The following is a 20,655-nucleotide window of genomic DNA, read 5'->3' on the forward strand; positions in this document are numbered from 1 at the left end:
GCTCTGCCCAGGTGGCTTCTCGAAAGCAGGGACAGTAACTGGCCCCAGACCCTCTCCGGGGGCTGCGGGGAGGGTTCATTGGCTAACACCTGTGTGGTGCTTGGAGAGCCTCAAGCATTGCATTGCTCATTTCCTGCACTTGGCTGCTGGGCAGTTGTTAAACAGCTGCCACGTCCCACCCCAGCGGTGGCTGCATATCAGTGGTGGGTGAAGTGCTCCTGGCACAGTTTGTGCAATACCATTGGAGCCTGTGGGGTGGAAGGGCAGAGGGAAGGGAGCTTGGCACCTGTATGGGCATCTTCATACGTCCTGTGATGCAGAGAGGGAGGGCAGAGCAATGGGGCAGGTGCCAGGGGCTGCTACATGAGAAGGGGGCGACCTGTGTCCATTGCCATCTCAAGAGCTGGCTCTCTCCTCGCTGTAGGTCTTCTCCAACCGCTGCCCGTTTCTGATGGGCCCCATCGAGTGCCTGAAGGACTTTGTCACCCCAGACACAGACATAAAGGTGGGGGCGACCCTCGTGCTTCTCTCTGCTGTGGGTGGGCTCTGCGGCTAGGCAGGCAGGTCAGAGAACAGGGTGGGCTGCTGGGCGGGCAGCCTCCCGCCGGTCTCCACACCAGGGCCCTGGGGCAACTGGCCAGGGCGGCCCTCCTCCTGCCCTGAGGGAACCCAGGCCTCGTATGGTGCAGAAACCCAGGATAAGAAATGATAATCTTGTGTCCGGGGCCCTGGCGGGATCGTTGACCTCCAGCCCTGGGTGGGAGTGGAGTCTCCTCTGGAGAGCAGGTGCCCAGGCAGGTGCCCAGGTCAGCTGGGGGCCTCTCTCGGGCTAGGCAGACCTGCACCGAGCGTTGCCGAGGTGTGAGGCGTATTGTGCTCAGCCCTGCGCCGTGCCCCCAGCCCGGCCAGCACCGTTGCTCTGGACAGGGACGCTGCACTGCCAGGGTGGCAGGGTCTGGGGATGCTCTGTCATGTGGAGAGGTCGAAACACACGCTGTGTCCTTGGGGTTGGAGCACATTGTGGGACTTGATGAACTTAACCCTGTAAGCCAGAGTTTGCCCTGGGCTCAGCACGGGCAGCTCCTAGTTGGGCAGAGCTGGGAGGTGCAGATACAGTTGGCCCTGACAGGTCCATACCGCTCTTGCGCTGGTCCCTGGGGGCGTGACATGATGTACGAGCATGTGGGCTCCTGCTGGCTTTGGGGGACGGGAACGTTCTGGCATGGCGGATCCCTCCCAAGGCGGTGGCTCACAGGGTTGTGTTTAGTGGCTGCCAGTTCAAATTGTGCTTTCCTGGCTGGGCCCCCTTTTCAGCCTAAAGGAGCTGCTGTTGTGGGGTCCTCAGGGACACCAAGGGGACATGCCTATTAGATGGGACCCATCCTTTGAACTGATATTTGAAAGGTCGGCCTGAGGGTAGTGGCAGAGCAGAGCAGGTGTGTGTTAATGACGCAGGGTGGGAATGCAAAGCAGAGCAGCACGTGTGTTACTGACACAAAGTGTGAATGCAGAGCAGAGTGTTCGTTAATGATGCAGAGTGTTAATGCAGAGCAGAGCAGGTGTGTGTTGATGCAGGGTGTGAATGCAGAGCAGAGCAGGTGTGTAATGATGCAGGGTGTGAATGCAGAGCAGAGCAGGTGTGTGTTGATGCAGGGTGTGAATGCAGGCAGGGTTTGTGTTAATGACACAGGGTGTGAATGCAGAGCAGAGCAGGTGTGTGTTGATGCAGCGTGTGAATGCAGGCAGGGTTTGTGTTAATGATGCAGGGTGGGAATGCAGAGCAGGTGTGTATTAATGATGCAGGGTGTGAATGCAGAGCAGAGCAGGGTGTTTGTTAATGATGCAGGGTGTAAATGCAGAGCTGGGCAGGATGTGTGTGTTAATGACACAGTGTGAAATCCGAGCTGGGCAGGGTGTGTGTGTTGATGCAGGGTGTGAATGCAGAACTCGGCAGGGTGTGAACGACGCAGGGTGTGAATGCAGAGCTGGGCAGGGTTGGTGTGTTAATGATGCAGGGTGTGAATGCAGAGGTGCAGTGGGGTATTTACTGTACAGTAGTCCATAGACAGTCAAGTAGTGGTGTGTGGTGGCCAGGCATTGGGCTGGCTGGGTATGAACATGCCCACGCTGCCAGAGAAGTACACTCCAGTACTTGCCCATATTTCAGAACCATGGACAGAGGGCTGGGAACCCCACTCCAGCTCCATTTAGCAAGATGGGTTTCACAGCACCGAGAGGAGGACATTGGATCTGGCCATGTGGCACACTGGCCCGTGCCACACCCCCTGCGGGGGTGACTGTCACCCTGGCTGGATTCAGGCAGATCACACAGGGGCTTCAGCCACCGGATCTTGTGATGGCAGCACACATCTGCCATCTGCAGGCTGAGCTAATCTGTCATGCTGAGGCCTGTCAGATGTGGAGGTGCTCAGCAGGGCTGGGAATGAGTCATTCTAGGCCTGGATGCCATTTGCACCTGGCAGATGGACCATGGGGCTAGACTCATGCAGCTGGAGCCAGTGATGATCAGTGAGAGATGGAGGGGAGCCAAGAACCATAGAGAGCATAGGGAAGAGCTGCCTGGAGCTGCTGGTTGGGTCCTGTCCTCCATGCCCCCATTGACCCCAGTGTCCTTGTCAGGCAGGACTGGGCTGGCCCAATGCTTCGAGAGCTGGGGTTGTGGCACTGTCATGGGGGATGAGCATGCAGGAGCAGTGGGGAAGGTGCAGGTGGGATTGGCAGCTCTGTCCCCAGCATGCCCGGGGCTGCTGTATCCATCCCTCGTCCCCTCAGCCAGAGCCAGGCCCTCTGCTGTTCCCTAGGGGGATGGGCTGCACCCTCAATGCATGGAGAATCTGCGAGGAAGGAACTGGCAGCTGCAGTAGAACTAGTGTGGTGTTAGCAGCCACCTGGCTAGAAAGAGCAGGGAGGCCCAGATGGTGCCTCTAGCAGCCAGAGGGCCCAGCCCAGACTGAGGGGCCTGGAGAGGGAAATGCACACTACATGCAAACGCCCGCTCGGCTGGGGTCCAAGCAGTGGTGAGGAGCATACAGGGAGCATTGCTGGGAGCAAGACACAGGTGTGCAGGGCTGGGAGACACAGCCATGTGTCCTGATCCATGTGCAAGAGGATGGACGCCACCGGCGCAGATCCCCAGGAGTTTGGCCAACACAGGCAGGAGGGATGGGTGCATCTAGGTGCTGTCCCGTTTTACTGCTTCTGCTTCCCAGGGCCATTGATGGGGACTAGCCAGGGGACAAGCCTGAGAAACACCCAGGGAGGGCTGGGTCTCTGGGCAGTGTGGTGTTATCTGCAGAGAAGAGCCCCAAGCAGAGCTGGGAGAATATCAGTACCTGGGTAATTGGGTCAGGGTGGTCATACCCTGCATGAGCCCCAGGGGGCAGTAGCAGACAGCACATTAGACCTCTGGCTAGGTGCTGCCTTGTTCTATGGCAGGTTTAAAGACAGGGACATCTGGGGCTGCATTTGCTGGGGGGGAGCCCCTCTCTGTACAGCTGGGATGGGCACCGTGTTACAGGCGGGAGCGTGTTCAGAGACGGTGGGATGGGTCCGGCAAGTTGCCATGCTGGCCCCTTTGGGCTCACCTGGGGTATTCGGGCAGGTCGGAACTGTGCAGTGGCGCTGTGGGGCCAGATCTTCAAACAATGTCAAGCTGGAAACGGGAGGGAACTGGGTTATTCTGTTCCATGATCTCCAGGGAGATGCTGGGCCAGGGATGTTCTGATTCTCCATTTCGGAGCCATGGATGTGTAACTAGGTCGATATTTAGTCTGGGTTTTGGCCCTGGGATGGGTGTTGATTTCAGCAACATCACCAATATTCCCTTGTGCACCCATGGGTCCTCTCCTGTTGTGTTGCTTCTGTGTTCAACCCCAGAGGTGGCTGCTTTAGAGTGGTGGAGAAAGCGATCTTGTATTTGCCCACCCAGTGAAGCCAGTGAGTGGGGAAGGGTGAGAGGGATGTAAGCAGGGTGATTTTTCATTGCCGAGTTAATGGCTTTATTATCAGCAGTGCAGCATGGATAAGGAGTGAGCGCAACTCGTTTTGCACCGGTAGTGAGGGAGCGAATGCCTCCAGAGCCACAAAGCAATTACAGGGAAGCAGGACCGGAGGTTGGTTCCTGGCAGAATGGAGGGGTGAGGAGAATGGTAATGGGGTTACTCACCTTCAGCAGGCGTGGAAGGACAGTAATCAAACACCCAGCGCTGCCCAATGGGCCTTATCAGATTGTGGGGCGATAACACGGCTGGGGCTGAGGCTGAGAGCCAGATGCTGAGGTCAGGAAAACCCACCCCTCCCAGGCATGACTTGGGGCTTGACACAGGGGCAAAGGAAGCCCAGCTGCTGAGGGGTCTGTGTCATACTGGAATTTGCAGCTGGCTCAGCTGTCAGGCAGGGGCTGTGTTGGAGCACACAGGGGGGATCAGCTCTCTGGTGTACGCGCTGGGACCTGCGGAGCTGCCAGCTGAGGATGACCTGCTCTCAGTGGCAGAGTACAGAGAAGCCTGGGCTTCGGGACCCAGGTGCTTGGGGACACGAATGAGCCCACAGGGAGGGACTCCCCTGTTATCCCCATGTCACAGTGGGGGAAGTTGCAGTGCAGAGGGAGGGGAAGTGACTTGCCCAAGGTCACCAGTCGGTCCGTGGCAGAGCCAGGAATGGAACCCAGGAGTCCTGCCTCCCTCCTCCTGGCACAAGCGCTAGGCCCCAGATTCCTGTAGGTGCAGCTGAAAGGGAGGAGCAATGGGTGCAAGCTCATTATCTTGCTCCATACAATGAGCTTGGCTCCTGAGACATGAAGGGAGCTGTCCGTCCATCTGTGTGTGTGTGTGTGTCATGGCTGTCCATCTGTCTCTCTCAGTGTCAGGTTGGTCTGTCTCTCTCTGGGCTGCCTGCATCTCTCCCCTTACCTATCTAAAGAAGCCCATCTGAGCGATGTGAGTTCAGGGCCCTGTCCTGGGCAGCCTGGAGCCCTCCCCCTGCTTCTACCCAGGGAGCTGCACAGTGAGTGCAGCCCATCCAGTCCCCCTGAGGATTAGGGCTTGCTCATAGCCAGCCGGGAGCCTGAGATCCCAGCCAGGAGGCAAGGTAGTGGGCACAGGCCACCACCATGGACACTAGAAGCTGGACTGAGACCTCAGGGCCCAGTCCCCCTGGCAGTAACAGCTGTGGGGTCACTGGGAGTCACTCGTGTCCCACCAGCTCTGGATCCTACCATGGCTGCACCGCTCCATCCCATCCCACTGCCAGCCCTGCTCCCCACACTGCCCTGGATTTACCTGCCACACTCTGGTACCAGACTCCTGGCAGGTCTCTCGGATCCATGTGCAGATGGAGAAACAGCCAGCTCCCAGGAGCAGCCTGTGTGGCTACCTCTGACAGAGAGGGAGGTGGGGCTGGACCTAGGGCCAGATCATGCTAGGCTCTCCCCTTATTACTGGGAAGGGGCTCTTCGGGTCACACTGGTCCATGGACAAATCTGGGGCAGCCTAGTGCCCAGTTGCATTGCTGCACGGAGGGACGGAATGCAGCTCTCCCGGCCAGTGTCAGCAAAATGCCATTTCCCTAGTGTAGCCGGGCCCCTCTGTCTGGGACAGCCGCTGGTTTGTGGGCTGCACTGATTGGGGTGAGCCTTCACTCTCTCGGTGCCATTCACAGCCCTCTCCAGTGTCTCTGGCGTGTCCTACCCAGTGACAGCCTGTCAGCAACTGCCATGAGGGTGACACAGCAGGTTGCTGGATGCCTTAGAGCCGAGCCGTTTACCGGAGGGGGGCCTGCAAGGAAGAGTGGGGCAGCCAGCACCGGCACTGCCTTGGCTGTCACTTCTGGGGGGCATTTCCTCTCTGCCCCCTCTTTTTGGATCCCGGCCCAGACTCCTCGCGAGGCAGGTGGGTTCCCACTTCCACTTATTGCCCTGCCATTCGCGCTGCTTCCCCAGACAGCTGGGATTCAGAGGCTCGAGGACCTGGTGGACTGGAGACAACTGACGGCTCCCGCTCTGGCACACTCCCATACGTCACGGGAGCTTGGAGAGGTTCCGTCAGCCGGCAACTGTGGTAGCTGTGATGGGTCCTGAATGGCCTAGTGATGGGAGCCAGAGCTGAGTGGTGTCACGCCTTGCAGAGCAGACCCGAGTCCCCCTGTGCATCTCAGTCTGAGGACAGCTGCCCCTCTGACTGAGCTGTCATAGTGGATCAGGGGCCGCACCCTTGTGGGGTTAGCCTGGCTGGGCTAAGTACCTTGGCGGGGCGGGGCAGGGGGGTCACCCCTCCTAAATCAGGGCTGGATCAGCATCCCCTCCCCCTGGGGGGCATGTCAATTGCTCCTCTCCACCGTTTATCACGCTCATTGCAAATAGAGGGCAGCCATCCTCCAGCTATTGATTTCCAGAGTCCTCAGCGGGCGAGACTCACCAGCCCTCCGTGGCCCTAGATCCCTGAGTTCTTGGTGAGGCCTCTGGGATGGGCTGGACCCTGGTTCCTTCCCACAGCGAGGACAGAGTACATGGGGTATCAGTGGGATCCTTTAAGGACTAGAATCCTCTCCCTCCCAGCCACATGTGGCCAGAGGGCTGCACTCTGCCTGCGCTGGGGTCACCTTTAATGCCCAACATTAGTTCTAATTAGGGAGGCCACCTGTCCTGTTTTTTGAGGGATGTCTCTTATTTGGTGTGTAATGTCCCATTACCCTGGTCTAATTAACGCTGCTAAGAAGTGTTTGTCCAGATGCAGAGTGTTCCAAAAGATTGGTCCTACAATGGGGCACAGAGCTGGGATCTGGGGTAATGAACACAGAGCCCTAACATTAGTTCTGCCCATTTAGTTCCCATCCACGTGACCTTTGTGACCTTGAGATGTAGATGGTCACTAGTTCTATTCATTGTTAATGTCGGCATGGGTGCTCGCTCCCCACGTGCTGCTTTTCCTTTAAGGTGTAATAGACAATGATCCACCATGTAGGATTTGAGAGAACAGGGTCCCTACTCTAAAATGGAGCTGAAATCCTCAAGACAGACCCTCGTTATCTAGGAAATCCTACAGGCTCTGAAGAGTCCTTTCAGTGAGCACACAATGAAATCCCAATAGACCTGACCATGTTCTCTGGGGCTTTTCGTTAGGAGCTCATAGACCATATTACCCTCTCCAGGACTCCTCCATGGGCGCTCACAGCTCATAGAACCCGAACACGTTCTCCGGGGCTCTTCCATAGGATCTCACAGCTCATAGAACCCGATCAGGTTCTCTGGAGCCGTTCCATAGGCACTCACAGCTCATAGAAACCAACCACGTTCTCCAGGGCTCTTCCATAGGATCTCACAGCCCATAGAACCCGACCACGTTCTCTGGGTCTCTTCGGTAGGAGCTCACAGCCAGCAATTAGCTGTTCAGATTCCAGGCATGCTCTCTTTCCTGGATGCTTAACTGCGCTTTCCTCTTTGTTAGTTTCTGTTTTTAACCTGTCAAGGGATTTGTCTGGGGATTGTGTTGCAGTGAAATGACCATTTCCTAGGGGATGGAGGAGGGTGGCTGTGTGGTTAAGGGTTTGGACTAAGATTTGGGAGAGCTGGGTCCAATTCCCAGTTTAGCCACATAGTCGGTAGATGACTTTATGCAAGGCACTTAATTCAGCCTGTGCCTCTGTATAGAACAGGGCTAGGAGTTCCCTCGTCATGGGGGAGAGGGGAGGTGAGGAGAGGTTGTGAAGCAGGTGCTCGGTATGAGGATGATGAGCTGGATAATTGCCTAGGTAGAGCTGACGTTGGGATGTTCTGGTGCTGCAGGTAACTCGCGTGTTGCATAGACAGAAGTAGCTTCAGGCATCTCCCTGCCAGCTGTCGCCTCACACAAGGTGAGAAGGCTCATGCTGTCAGACAGAGCTGCCAGAGGCGAGGTTCGGATTATGCCATTCACCCTCTCCCCATGTATGACCAGTGTTTCCTGTCTCATCTCACGTCTTGCTGCAGCATTGCCAAGCTGTGACCTTCCTTCTCTGCCCACCTGGCCCGAACTCTCGCCTAATGCCGCAGCTACCACATGACCCTTCTGGCCTGGATGCCTGCAGTTCCCCTGCGCTCCCCTGTCCATTTGGAATGCTGCTGCTAAGGTCATCTGCTTGGGTCATCACCCCGGCCCCAGCACCCCTCCCTTGGCCACCCCTCTTCCAACACAGATGTCTCTCCTCTCCTGGGCAAACCCTTCCCCCCTCCACCTTGCACAGCTTAGCCCCCGACGTCTCACCACCTACTATCATGTCACAAGGTCAGAGAGACCCCACCCTCCTTAGCCTGATTCCCCACAGTCCCCTCCATCCTCCCTCCTCACGCTGGAGAAGCTCCCTGAGTGGATCCATAAAGCCAGCAGCTCATCCTGCTTCAAATCCCTCCCCAGCGCCCCACTCTGGGATGATGCAGATAGGGAACTGAAAGCTGGTGCTCGTTAGACTGCTGGAGAGCTGCCCTCATGTCGCTGCCTGGCCCCAGATGGAGTGCAGAGCTGGTCTGTGCTGTTGCCACGGCTAGGTCCCTCCTTAACCCACAAAGTCCTCGGGGCCGTGACTCGCATTTGTTCTGTCTGTGCAGCACCTGGCGCCCTGGTCTTGACTGACCATCTAGGTATTGTTGTAACATAAGTGATAAATAACCATTCTCTCAGTGTGTCCACAACACTCCCCTTCCTGGAGAAGATACCAACCTGCCCCCCACCCCTGTGACTCAAGGACCACTTGATGCCAGCTGGCAGTGGGGGTCATAGAGGGACAGGGTTGCCCTGAGTTCACCAAAACAAAGCCCTGTAAGGCGTCTGCTTACAGCCTGTGTCACACACATCAATCATTGTGAGACATACGTGCAGAAAATATGTGAGGAGTTCTGGATATATGCTGAAAATGATGTTCTCTAAGCATTATCGTTAAAAGCCGCTCAGTCATGCTTGGAGACAAACTCCTCCAGACGGGAGGTGGGAGACCCTATCGCCTTGGTGCATTGCGTGTGTCACACCAGAAGTCTCTTGGTGAAGTGAGTCAAATGCTAATGAAGAGCTCGCAGAGATTTCAGAAGCAAAGGAACAGAAAGAGGTAGACAGTGGGGGATGGGGGCCTGTTTTCAGGAGAAGATCAGAGTTCTGCTCTGGTATTTCTGGGCACGCAAAGAAACACTCTGGTGACAAGAAGCTGCCAGCAGGGTCGATCTGATGAAGGGGGATCCCAGCCATGCTGGTTGAAAAGGCCTGGGGGTAAACTAGGCTGCAAGAGACAGCCTGTCTTGTGGGTTAAGTTGAGGCTCTAGAAAGCGAGTTATGATTTTGTTTCATGTGTAACCCTGTGTTTCCAGTCCTCGTACCTACTATCATTGGCGTTTCTGATAATAAACTCATTCTCGTTTTCACTGTGGCTGTAGCTAAGTGCGGTGTGTTAAGCGGAGTGGTGATCCTGAGTTCAAACCACTGAGCTGGTGTGCACTGTTCCTTGGGGAGCAGAGACTTGGAGGGTTCTGTGATTGTTCTGGATCAGGGCTGAGCCCTCCAGAGGGACGCTCAGAGCACTCAGGGCTGGTGTGTGCCTATCGCTGACCTGTACAGACAGAGCGAGGCAGGGCTGGGAGGCCAGGCTTGTGCTGTCAGAGGCTGGTGGAGTCACGGAGCTGATCCACAGCAGGCACAGACAAGGCTCTCACGCTAAGAGCAAGTGGTAGCGAAGGGCCTGGGTACTGCTGGGGAGCGTCACAGTGACATAGTTGGCTGGATCTATACTCAGTTTCCTGGTTAGCGAAGGGTCACGCTCCGGGCACTTATATACAGTTAACGTAGATACCCGGAGATTCACAGGTAAAGAAAAGGTTGTGGTTTGTTGTTCTCAGTAAGGGACTGGAGCAGCAGGAAAGGCAAGGTCATGCTGGATATACCAGGAAGCAGCGAGAAGTCGCTCACTCCCAGACACAGCACAGACACACCTGTACAGGGCACAGGCTCCCAGAGCTACTCTTCCCGGAGCCCTGACCAGCTCCCACGGGCTGCTCTCTGCAACCCCGCACTCCCCAGGCCCTCCAGCTAGGACTAAGGCAAGTCTCTCTGTACAGCACAACCTGCCTGCTCCTTTGAGTCTCTCCCTGAGCCGAACCCTTTATATGGACCAGGTCTCTGCTAGGAGGCAGCTAATCAGTCTAGGTGGTGGCTGGGCCCTGTCTGCTCTTAAAGAGCCTGTCAGCCTATAACAGGGCCTAGGGCTTTGACCCTCGCCGCCTGTCTCTAGGGGATGTTGTGAGGGTGCACCTTGCTCTTAGGGCTTTTCAAGGTTCCTTTCCCACTCTGAACTCTAGGGTACAGATGTGGGGACCCACATGAAAGACCCCCTAAGCTTATTTCTACCAGCTTAGGTTAAAACTTCCCTAAGGCACAAAGTCTTTGCCCTTGGATTAGGTAAAACGCTGCCACCACCAAGTGTTTTAGACAAAGAACAGGGAAAGGACCACTTGGAGTTCCTATTTCCTCAAAATATCCCCCCAAGCCCTTACACCCCCTTTCCTGGGGAGGCTTGAGAATAAACAAGATGAGCACAAACCCCTTGGATTTTTAAGACCCAAAAAACCCAATCAGATTCTTAAAAATCAGAACTTTATTAGAGGAACAAAAAAAAAAAAAAGATAAGAGAACAACTCTGTAAAATCAGAATGGAAGATAATCTTACAGGCAGTCAGATTCAAAACATAGAGAATTCCTCTAGGAAAAACCTTAAGTTACAAAAAGACACAAAACCAGGAATACACATTTCCTCCAGCACAGCTAATTTACAAGCCAAAATAAAGAAAACTTAAAGCATTTTCTAGCCAGATTACTTACTAACTTTACAGGAGTTGAGGGGCTTGCATCCTTGATCTGTCCCCGGCAAAGGCATCACACAGACAGACAAAAACCTTTTTCCCCACCTTCAGATTTGAAAGTATCTTGTCCCCTCATTGGTCATTTTGGGTCAGGTGCCAGCGAGGTTACCTTAGCTTCTTAACCCTTTACAGGTGAAAGGATTTTGCGTCTGGCCAGGAGGGATTTTATAGCACTGTATACAGAAAGGTGGTTACTCTTCCCTTTATATTTATGACAGGGCTCCTTGTCCCTCACTAATCCCTGACCGTTGTACGGATATTGATCTCAAAGGCCTGAAGAGCGAAAGGGGTTTTAAACCCCATCACTGTCCAGTGTTAAACAGCACGAGATAGCTTCAGCGGGCGTTGGGCATACCCAGGAGCATGCGTTCACATTGGAAGCTTATTGATTAAACACACGAAAGAACAAGAAATCAAAGCCAGCGTTTCCACAGTCTCTCTCCTTCTGGAGTCAAAATACCAGTCTCTTATTTTCAGAACAATCTTTCCTCAATGAAAAGGAAAAGGTTAATTTTACTCTCAGGCCTGATGTGAGGGGAATTCTTGTGGCCTGTTCTAACAGACAGAGCCAAGGTGGAGGAGAGACGGGATAGAAAAGATGAATGAAATACAGCTTTTGCTGATGTTTTTGGAACACTGGACTGCTGGTTAGTTACGAGTAGGTAGCTTGGCTGGCAAGTCAACCATGACACCTACTGCTTGGAGCCTGGTTAGTTACAGTCTGGTCAGGGCTGTCATTGGGTTGGATCCTTGCTTAGGCAAGGCAAGTTTGGATGAAAAGCAGAAAATAACCCGGGAAGGGAATACAATATAGGATCTTACGTGCCTTTGGGGTACTAGTAATTAGCTATCCCCACTGGTGGGCTGAGGGCTGGATGCCAGGATAAAGGGATGACTTTCAGCACTCACAGGTAGAGACAAAGTTCCCCAAACAGGAGCAAGGCCAGCCGGCCTTCCCCCCAGGAAGAGTCTTAGCTGAGTTGCAGAGCTGCAGGCAGGGGAGGCGCTGGGGGAAAATTATTCTTTTTTTTTCAAAGTTGTCTTTTAAGAGCCCCAAAAAGGAGTACAAGTGGGTGACATGTTTTAGCCTCATTATTTTGTCCACTAGTGAAATCCATTTCTGTAAGGCCATGCTTGGCATGGCTAACTTTGTTCCCACATTTGCTTGTTCACCAAGTCTGATCTCCCCACCGTCCTTGATTTACACCGAGCGGTGGTTTGTTTGTGTTCTGCACCTATTGCAACATTCATCGTTATAAACACCTGGACCTATTTGCCGTGGTTACTGTAACATCTTATGAACTAATTGAGCTTCGGGTAACTTTGCAGATCCAGTCATCGCAGCGCCCCGCAGAGAGTCAAGCAGTCAAACAGCCCCAGCAGAGCTGGTCCATTACAAAGCCATCAGCTGGAGCTGCCCAGCAGCCAACCCACAGCTGACCCTCCAGACGGGAGGGAAGGAATGGGAACACTGCTAGTGGCAGGATCTGGCAAAGTGCCAAGGCAGTGCTCCAAGACCGTGCTGGGGGGAGTGTGGCAGCCACAGGGCAAGACAGTAGTGCCTAGTGCTGAGAGAGAGCCAGTGCTGAGCAGATCCCTGGGTTGTGCCCCGCTGCCTTGGTCAGCCCTGCCTACCCACAGAGAGCTTGGAGTGCTGATCAGCCAGGAGCTGCCCAGAGCACAGCTGCAGCCAGGGCAGAGTCCTGCGTGCCAATGGCCTGGGCAGGAGACCCCCTCAGTGCAAAGGATGCTGTAGAAGACATTAGAAGAGAGGGGAACTGCTTGGAAAGAGGAATACAAGAGGCATGGTTCTGGAGTAGAAAATCATGCATGCGCTGGGGAAGGGAGACCAGATGCTTCTATTCACCCTTCTCATCAACACCAGAATGAGGTGGCACTGGACAAAACTGACACACGTTTAAACTGAGCCAGACAATAGTCTTATATGTATTGCACATTTAGCCTGTGGAACTCCCTGCCACAGGATGTCAATGAGCCCAAGAACTCAGCAGGGTTCCAGCAAGGAGCACATATTTGTACTGATAGTGAGAACAGGCCATGTAGGTGTGCAAGGGCTATAAGCCTCCCTGCATAAAACAACCACTAACAGGGTCTTGAAGGCATTGCCCCGTGACAGAGGTGGGCAAACTACGGCCCTCGAGCTCCCACCCGGGAGTGGGGTCTGGGGCTTGCCCTGGTCCGGCACTCCAGCCAGGGAGCAGGGTCGGGGGCTAATCCTGAGCTCCTAATGTCACCGTCTTTCCAGCCCCAAATCCCCTCTCTAGAGTTACAGAGCTTGGTGGCTGTTGGAGCAGCCAGTGCCCAGCCTGGATCCCCGCTTGGGGCTGTGGATTCGATCACTCTGCTCCCCAGCCACAATCCCAAGAGCTTAGAGCTGCCCGTAGAGGGTGTTCAGGGCCCTGTTGGGTCAGAGTGCCGGGGGTGGGGGACAGCGCCATCCAGCAGCACACACAACTTGGGCTTAAGATGCTCTGTGCTAAGGCTCTTATCTCCCAGCCGCAGCCCTTACCCTTCTGAGGAGTAAAGGGTTCTCTCTGGGGCTTGAGGGCCAGCTAATTGTGACACTTGGGGGTTACCTGACGTGTCCAAGGGGCATCACTAACTTGCTCTCAGCCTGTCTGCTACCACAAGCAGAAATGAGTGCCCTGTCCCTTGTCCTCCAGACACCCGTAGCATACACTGATCTACTACCTCTGTGGAAACAGGGCCCAGGGCACGGGTCTCACCTCAGTTCAATACTCTCTGTAGCACAAGGCACTTAGACAGGGGTCTAGTAAAAGCAAATAGAAGTTTATTTAACAGAGCTTGAGACAGATTCAGCTAAAAGCACGTTTAAGGATTTGGACACAAGATTACAGCTAAAAGAAAACATGGAATGCAATCCACAGCCAGTGTGTGTTAACGAGCGATGTCCTAATACGGTCTCTCTCCCCCTTGTGGCGCTCATCGAGTCCAGAGAACTGGGCTCCACCTTGCACGCCCGCTGGCAGAGTTTCCTCTCTGCAGTGGATAACACCTCGTGCCATTTTGTCTGCTCTCGTACAGTTACGGGCTCTTCCAATTGTCTCTGCCCAGAGCATTCTCCTGGGTTGGTTGGGTTTGATTGGGGCACGGGCTCCCAGCTGGGCACAGGGCACGGCGCGGTCAGACTGGGCACGGGCTCCCGGCTGGGCAAAGGGCATGGGGCGGTCAGACCAGGCACAGGTTCCCAGCTGGGCACAGGGCATGGGGCGGTCAGGCTGGGCACAGGCTCGTGGCTGGACACAGGGCATGGCAAAGTCAGACCTGGGGCAGGCTCTTGTCTCAAGTGCCTTAGCTTTCACCCACACCTCGGGGTCTGTGCACGGCCGCTGCGAAGCGTAATTCCCAGCTCCGTACATCTACATGCGCTAGCTTTCTATGAGCTCGGGCACTAAAAATAGCAGTGTAGTGATACAGGCAGTGGGATGGGGGAGCTACGCTCCTGTTTGAAACCCTAGGTCCATAATTGGGGGGCTAGCCCTTTATGGCTTGGCCTCCAGCCAGCTGCACTGGCGTAAATCATGTCTACACCAGGGGCTTGTAGTAGGAGCTAATATCAAGCACTTCTGCCACAGTTTGGGTCCAGTAATTGCCCGCTGTGCTACTGGACACCCCAGAGAGAAGAGCTCTCAGCAGCTGGTCCCAGCGTGTTGCTTCTTTCCACTGTGCTCTGCGTGTTTCGAGGGAGACAGTCCCGACTGCTGTCCCACAGGGTTTCTGATCCCTGCCAGGCTCCATTTTCTTCAGCCTCTGGTGCTTCACACATTCCAGTGTCCACATCCCAGTGGGCTCTGTGCACCCAGCTCCTCTGCATGGAAGGGAGATGCTCCCAGGGGAATGACAGGTCTGTCTGTGGTCCCTGCTGGAGGCTGTGCCAATATGTGGCACAAGTGGCTTGTTTCTCCCCAGCTCACGCAGCCTATGGCCTGCTGACCAGGCACTCACAGTAGCTGCCCTGTTTTCCCCATAAACATGCAGCTGTTTCATTACATGGAACAGAAGCAAGGGAGCCTGGGAGCTCTCCAGCCTTGCTGACACCCTCCCTTCTCCTGGTCTTTCCCCCAGGTCACCTTGAGCATCTTCGAGCTGGCCACGGCTGCCGGGATCCCATGCGACATTGATCCAGCCCTGGTGACTGCACTTTCCAACCTGAAGACAGGTAAGAGCCAGGCTGGGAGCTGCCCTCTAGCCCAGTCTCCCAGCGCTGACACCGCCCTGGGTTCTGGCTGCACTCGCTCATTCAACATGTGATTGTGAATTGTGACACATGCTTCTGTCCCAGTTTCCAGACACGTATGCTAGAGATGTTTGTGTCTGTAACAATACTCAGCTCCCACAAAGGAGGGGCTCTGGATGGGTTAGGCCCTGTCTACACTAGAAAGTGGTAGCATTTTAACTATCCCAGTCTAGTCCAAGCAGTACATCCCCACCCAGCATGAATGCAGTTATTCCAGTTTAAAGGGGCTTTATGCCAGTCCAGCTATTCCTGAATGGGATGCCATCCCCCCTAGGGCTGGTGCCAGGGTGACTATATCAGTACAATATCACCCCCCACACCTGACATGCCCAAAACAGGACACTTTTCCAGTGAGGACCAGGTCTTAGTTCACCAAGTGCTTTGAAGATACAAGAGCTAAGGTGACCTTGAGCAAGTCACTGCCTTGCTCTGTACCTCAGTTTCCCCTCTGTAAAATGGGAATGATGATAGTGACCTTTGGGTTCTCTTCATTAAGAGCTTGTTATTAGCGGAAGCCCATTAGAAGGGGGAATTGCCTTACCCTCAAGCATCTGTCGCTGGAGGCAGAAGCCATCAGTAGCTGCCTCCGTGCAATGAGTGAAGCCAATAAAGATTTGGGCAGGGATGACAAATACACCTTCAGAACACACGCAGCATTGTCACAGGTGCCGCAGCTGATCCAGGGACGTTCCGGGAACACAGCCGGGATCCCCGCGGCTCTGCTCCCCCAGCTGTCTGCATGCCGCCTACCAGCCTGGGACTTGCATGGGAGCTCTCCCTTACCCCACCACTTCGGCAGTTTTTTCCATGGTGCACATGCAGCTTCAAGCGAATCTGAGCAGTGTCAGTTATGTTCAGTAAAACTCAAAGCTCCGGAGCAGCAGGGACCTGACTCCATCTATTAGATAATTTACTGGCCTGTCACAGCTGCTGGGTGATTTTATATATATATATGTATATATATATTTGTAAGTCAAGTCGCCAAGCCGGGGAGAAGAACGGACAGTGTAAACCGAGCATATTACTGAAATCTCTGGTTGGACATCTTCTCCCTCTCTGCCTGATAGACAGCTTGTCCCCTGAGGAGGAGTACAAGTCAGCCTGTCTGCTGCTGGTCTTCGTGGCTGTATCTCTACCGCTCCTCGCCTCCGACCCCTTCTCCATTTACAGCATCGAGATGGACGGTAAGAGGCCGGGACGGGCTGCTTTCTAAACGCCGAAATCTATTCACCCGCCTCACATGCCGATAAATGGCCCAGTGGCGCCATCTGTGTCTTTGCCGTCAGTGCTCCATGACTAGATTCCCATCCTGCCCTGCAGGGGGCGTCCCAGGACACCACCCTACTTTCCTGGGTGAATGGCCCCGGGGTGGGGGCAAATGCTCAGGCTGCAGGGCAGTTTGTGGAAGTTCTTGTTACAAAACACACACTCCCAGAAAACGGGACCTTGTTTCGAGCGCTGTTCCGCACTCCAACCCCAACTTACATTAGTGGAAAGGCTGAGTGAGGTCCCGGAGCTGTTTAACATAGGCCTGACTCACATTTCAAGGGAACCTGCCCCAACTGACGTGTTTAATTATTTCCATAATTCATTTGTCAAGAAAAATACAGAAACGAAAAAAGAAAAATGCCCACGTCTCCCTGCTGGGATAGGGCTGCTCGTGCACGTCACATCAGTGACAAGCAGAGGACTTCTCAGCATTAGGCCCTGATCCTGCCCCAGGAATACAGGACTGGAAGGACGCTCACATCCCAACCCCTGCTATTGCCGGCAGCCCCGTCAGATCATCCCCTTCCTAAACATCTCAAGCTCCATCTTCCAACTCAAGAGGCTTCTTGCCTATGGGGGGGCTGTTCCCAAACCTCCCTCCTCTGATGGTTAGAAACCTGCTTCTCATTTCCAGCCTCCGTTTATCCCTGGCCCCTGTGTCAGCCTTGTCCTTTAGCTTCAATAGCTCTGCTCCATCCCTGGCATTTCCCCCCGAAGGGTTTGCAGAGAGCAGCCCCCTCCCTCTCAGTCTCACTTGCTAGGCTGACCCAGTCTCCTCTGTAAGATCAGTTTGCCATCCCCTGGCCATCTTAGCAGCCCTTCTCTGCGCCTCTGCCAGTCGGTATTCATTCATCAACAAGGCTGGCCACAGCTGCACCCGGTATTCCGGAGGTGGTCTCCCCAGTGCCGTGCCAATGGCATTAATACTTCCCTAGCTCTGCTGCCAATACCTCCTCAGGCCATAAGCGCTGGACTCACCCCAGTGACTTCAGTGGGGTTGAGATGCACATGTGTAAGTGCTCCCAGGATCGGGCCCTTAGATGCAGGGGTGGTGTCTTTGTAACGGTGCTGGGGGTGCACTGGGGGTGCTGTTGGGAGACAAGCCGAGCCTCCCTGTCCAGTCGCAGTTCAGTGAGCTGTGAGTGCCAAGCCCCCCTGTCTCCTTCTCCCTGCAGGGTACAACAACAATATCCACTGCCTGGCCAAAGCCATCATCCAGGTGTCTGCCGCACTCTTCACCGTCCACAGCAAGAACATTGAGACGCACCTCAAGGAGTTTCTGCTGGTGAGCGGCTGCGGGCGGGTCTCATTCCACGCAGCGGGCTTATGCGCCAGGTGTACTGCCCCTGAGGGCATGCTGGGAGTACTGCACCCTAGAGCGTACTGGGAGTACGGCTCCCAAGGGCATGCTGGAATACTGCCCCCAAGAGCATATTGGGAGTATTGCACTCCAGAGCGCACGGGCAGTACTGCCTGGATGGCATGCTGGGAGTACTGCCTCCAAGGGCGTGCTGTGACTACTGCTCCCAAGGCTGTACTGGGAGTACTGCGCCCTAAGGTGAACTGAACGTTTCTCCCCAGCTGAACTGGTGCTTGCAGGATGTGGGTTATGAGGTGCTCAGTGAATTCATAGCTACCTCTTGCTTCTAGGTGGGCCGTGCCCGAGACAGTCTGTTTATCCTCCAAATGGTCCAACCCAGGCACATGGGAATGGCCAGGGATTCAGCTACTTCAGTGTCCTGCCTGACAGCTGGTAGCTCCCCAGCTGTTAAGGCGGAAGGGTGATCACCCAGTCTGAGCTCCTGCCTAGCACCGGCTAGAGAGCCTCATCCACAGTGACCACAGCAAATACTGCCTGGGTCCCACAAGGTGGGTCATCCTAGGCACCGCCTAGGCACCGCCTCCTAGGCACCGCCAGGTGTTTAGCAAGCGTGAAGGCAGCCAGGGGTCTGTGGGGGATGGCATCACCCCACAACAATCACAGCACAGGGATGTGGGAGGGGAAGGCCGGCTGGACCTGCCTGATTCATCTCCCACTGAGTTTGGATTTGGGGTTCCGAGGGGCCTCCCGCTCCCAGGTGTCTGGCATTGGAGGCGGCTGGCATTGGGGGAAAGGCGACAGCCCCAGTAAGTGGCTGTCCCTGCTGCCCTGCCAGACAGTAAGCTGGCAGGGAGTGTCCAATGCAATAGGGATGGACACAACCACCTGCGTTCCAGCCAAGCCACCTCCCTGCCAGGGACTCCCACTGGCAGCAACCGAGCAAGTAGCTGACATGCTAGCTGGTTCCCTTCTCCCGCCTGGCACCCAGCAGCTCCCCATGCAAGTGATGGGGAACCCATCCCCACCGTACCTGCACATTAGGAGAGTCACTGAGCACACTAGAGCCCCCTCCCCCGCATCTCCATCTCAGGCAGCCAGTGGGAGCTGTGGGGCTGAGCTGCTCTGAAAATCTGGCCATTGCTGGCAAGAATGTGAATCTTATCAGTGAGTTCTTCTAGCTGAGATTTTAACTGAGAACAGTTCCAACCCGTCCACATGGGGTGTGCGTGTGTCTGAGGGCTCCATGGGGTCTCGTCATTAGCCAAAGGTGACTTGGGGTCAGGACTCCTGGGATCTACTCTGAGCGTTGAAGGGAGTGTGGGCCCAGGGTAGAGTAGCAGTCTGGGAGACAGGACTCTGGGCTTCTATTTTGAGGACTATTGGTTAGAGCTGGGGGCCTGGCAGTCAGGACTCCTGGGTTCTATTCTGATCCTACTGTGGGAGCTTGGGCAAGTCCCTTCTTTTGGCCTCAGTTGTTCCCTTCTGTAAAAGGGGGGTGATACTGACCCACCTGTGGGTGTACATTGACCCACAATCAAGTGCTTTGGGATGCTAGAGGCAGCCAGGGGCTGAAGATCAGCGAGAACTGAGGACATCAAATCGAGCTCTTATGGCCAGTCAAGGGTGAGTCCCTTCTCAGTGGCCTGCAGCCGGAGGGGTAGAGCTGCCGGGCTGCTCGGTTGGCCCCCGGTTATAGCAGGAGGTGACAGCCACATCTATAAGAATGACTTGGGGGGGCCACTGTTTGTGGGTTCCATCTCAAGGCACCTGGGGCTGATTTTCAGAAGGTGCTGAGCATCCACTGCTCATATTGGTTTTAGCTGGTGTTTTATCTTCTCAGCACCCCTCAAAATCAGAGCTGTGGGGGGATATCCGCTGCGGGGGTAACTTCAGCACAGAGGAGGTTTGTACCCTCGCTCTCACACCTGCAAAATGCCCTGCAGGCACACGGCTGGGTTCTGGCATCCCTAACCCTTGATTGGCTTCAGAGGAGCCTGGTGGGGGCTGAGCAGAGAAGGGTACAGCTGAGTGGGATGGCCGGGTTCTGGCAGGTATGTAATGGTGTTTGATGCCAGCCCAGAGCTTGGTGCTGTTCTCTTTCTCTTCAGGTTTTCTCTTATTCACAGCCCTTCAGTGGGGGCAAAAAACCACAGCTGACTGAGCTTGATACATTTCTGGCGGGGATGGGATGACGGGACTGCCCACAATGGCATGTAGCCAGTCTGTGACAGCTAGCAGCAAATATCTCCACTGGCCAGTGATGGGACACTAGATAGGGAGAGCTCTGGGTCTTGCCCACATGCTCAGGGTCTAAGATCACCCTATCTGGGGTTGGGAAGGAATTTTCCCTCAGGTCAGATTGGCAGAGTCCGTGGGGGGTTTCGTCTTCCTCTGCAGCATGGGGCACAGGTCACTTGCAGGTAAATGGCGGATTCTCTGTAACTTGAAGGCTTTACATCCTGATTTTGATTCTATGTAGTCTGAGCTCCTGCCTAGCCCAGGCCATGGCACTGCCCGGGGCTAATTCCTGTTTGAGCCGGAGCATAACAAGGACGAGGTTTATGGCCTAGTGCATGGAGCAGTCCAGTCACTCTGGCGGGGGAAGGGACTCTTCTAGGCGGTCCAAAGTGGGTGGTGGCTTCATTTAAAATTCAGGTGGATGGTTCTCAAATGAGTCCAGCTGGGCTGGCTCAGGGGGGAAACAAACAGGCTGCAGACTGAACATGGGGTAAAAGCTGGCTGGAGGCTCTGGCATAGGCTGGTGGGTAAGGCCCGGGCTAGGATTTGGGAAGAGCTGTGTTCTAATCCTGGCTCTGCTACTGACCTGACGTGTGACCTTGGACAAGTCACTTCACCTGCCTCTGTGCCCCCTCCCCTTTATCTGTTTTCTCC

General features: G+C 54.9%; 1 protein-coding gene across 1 annotated transcript in view; it reads left to right on the forward strand.

The window, feature by feature from the left end:
• Window positions 1-20,655, forward strand: part of NCKAP1L (NCK associated protein 1 like) — a gene marked incomplete at its 5' end in the record, with an annotated part of 70,391 nt that overhangs the window by 39,775 nt on the left and 9,961 nt on the right. The window contains 4 exons of the mRNA XM_084610195.1: window positions 425-505; window positions 15,002-15,095; window positions 16,241-16,357; window positions 17,618-17,727. Of these exons, the coding sequence (XP_084466321.1) occupies window positions 425-505; window positions 15,002-15,095; window positions 16,241-16,357; window positions 17,618-17,727 (402 nt within the window). The remainder of the gene's footprint in view (window positions 1-424; window positions 506-15,001; window positions 15,096-16,240; window positions 16,358-17,617; window positions 17,728-20,655) is intronic.

This window comes from Lepidochelys olivacea, assembly GCF_965140295.1.
Source record: "Lepidochelys olivacea isolate rLepOli2 genome assembly, chromosome: 20".
Taxonomy (NCBI): domain Eukaryota; kingdom Metazoa; phylum Chordata; order Testudines; family Cheloniidae; genus Lepidochelys; species Lepidochelys olivacea.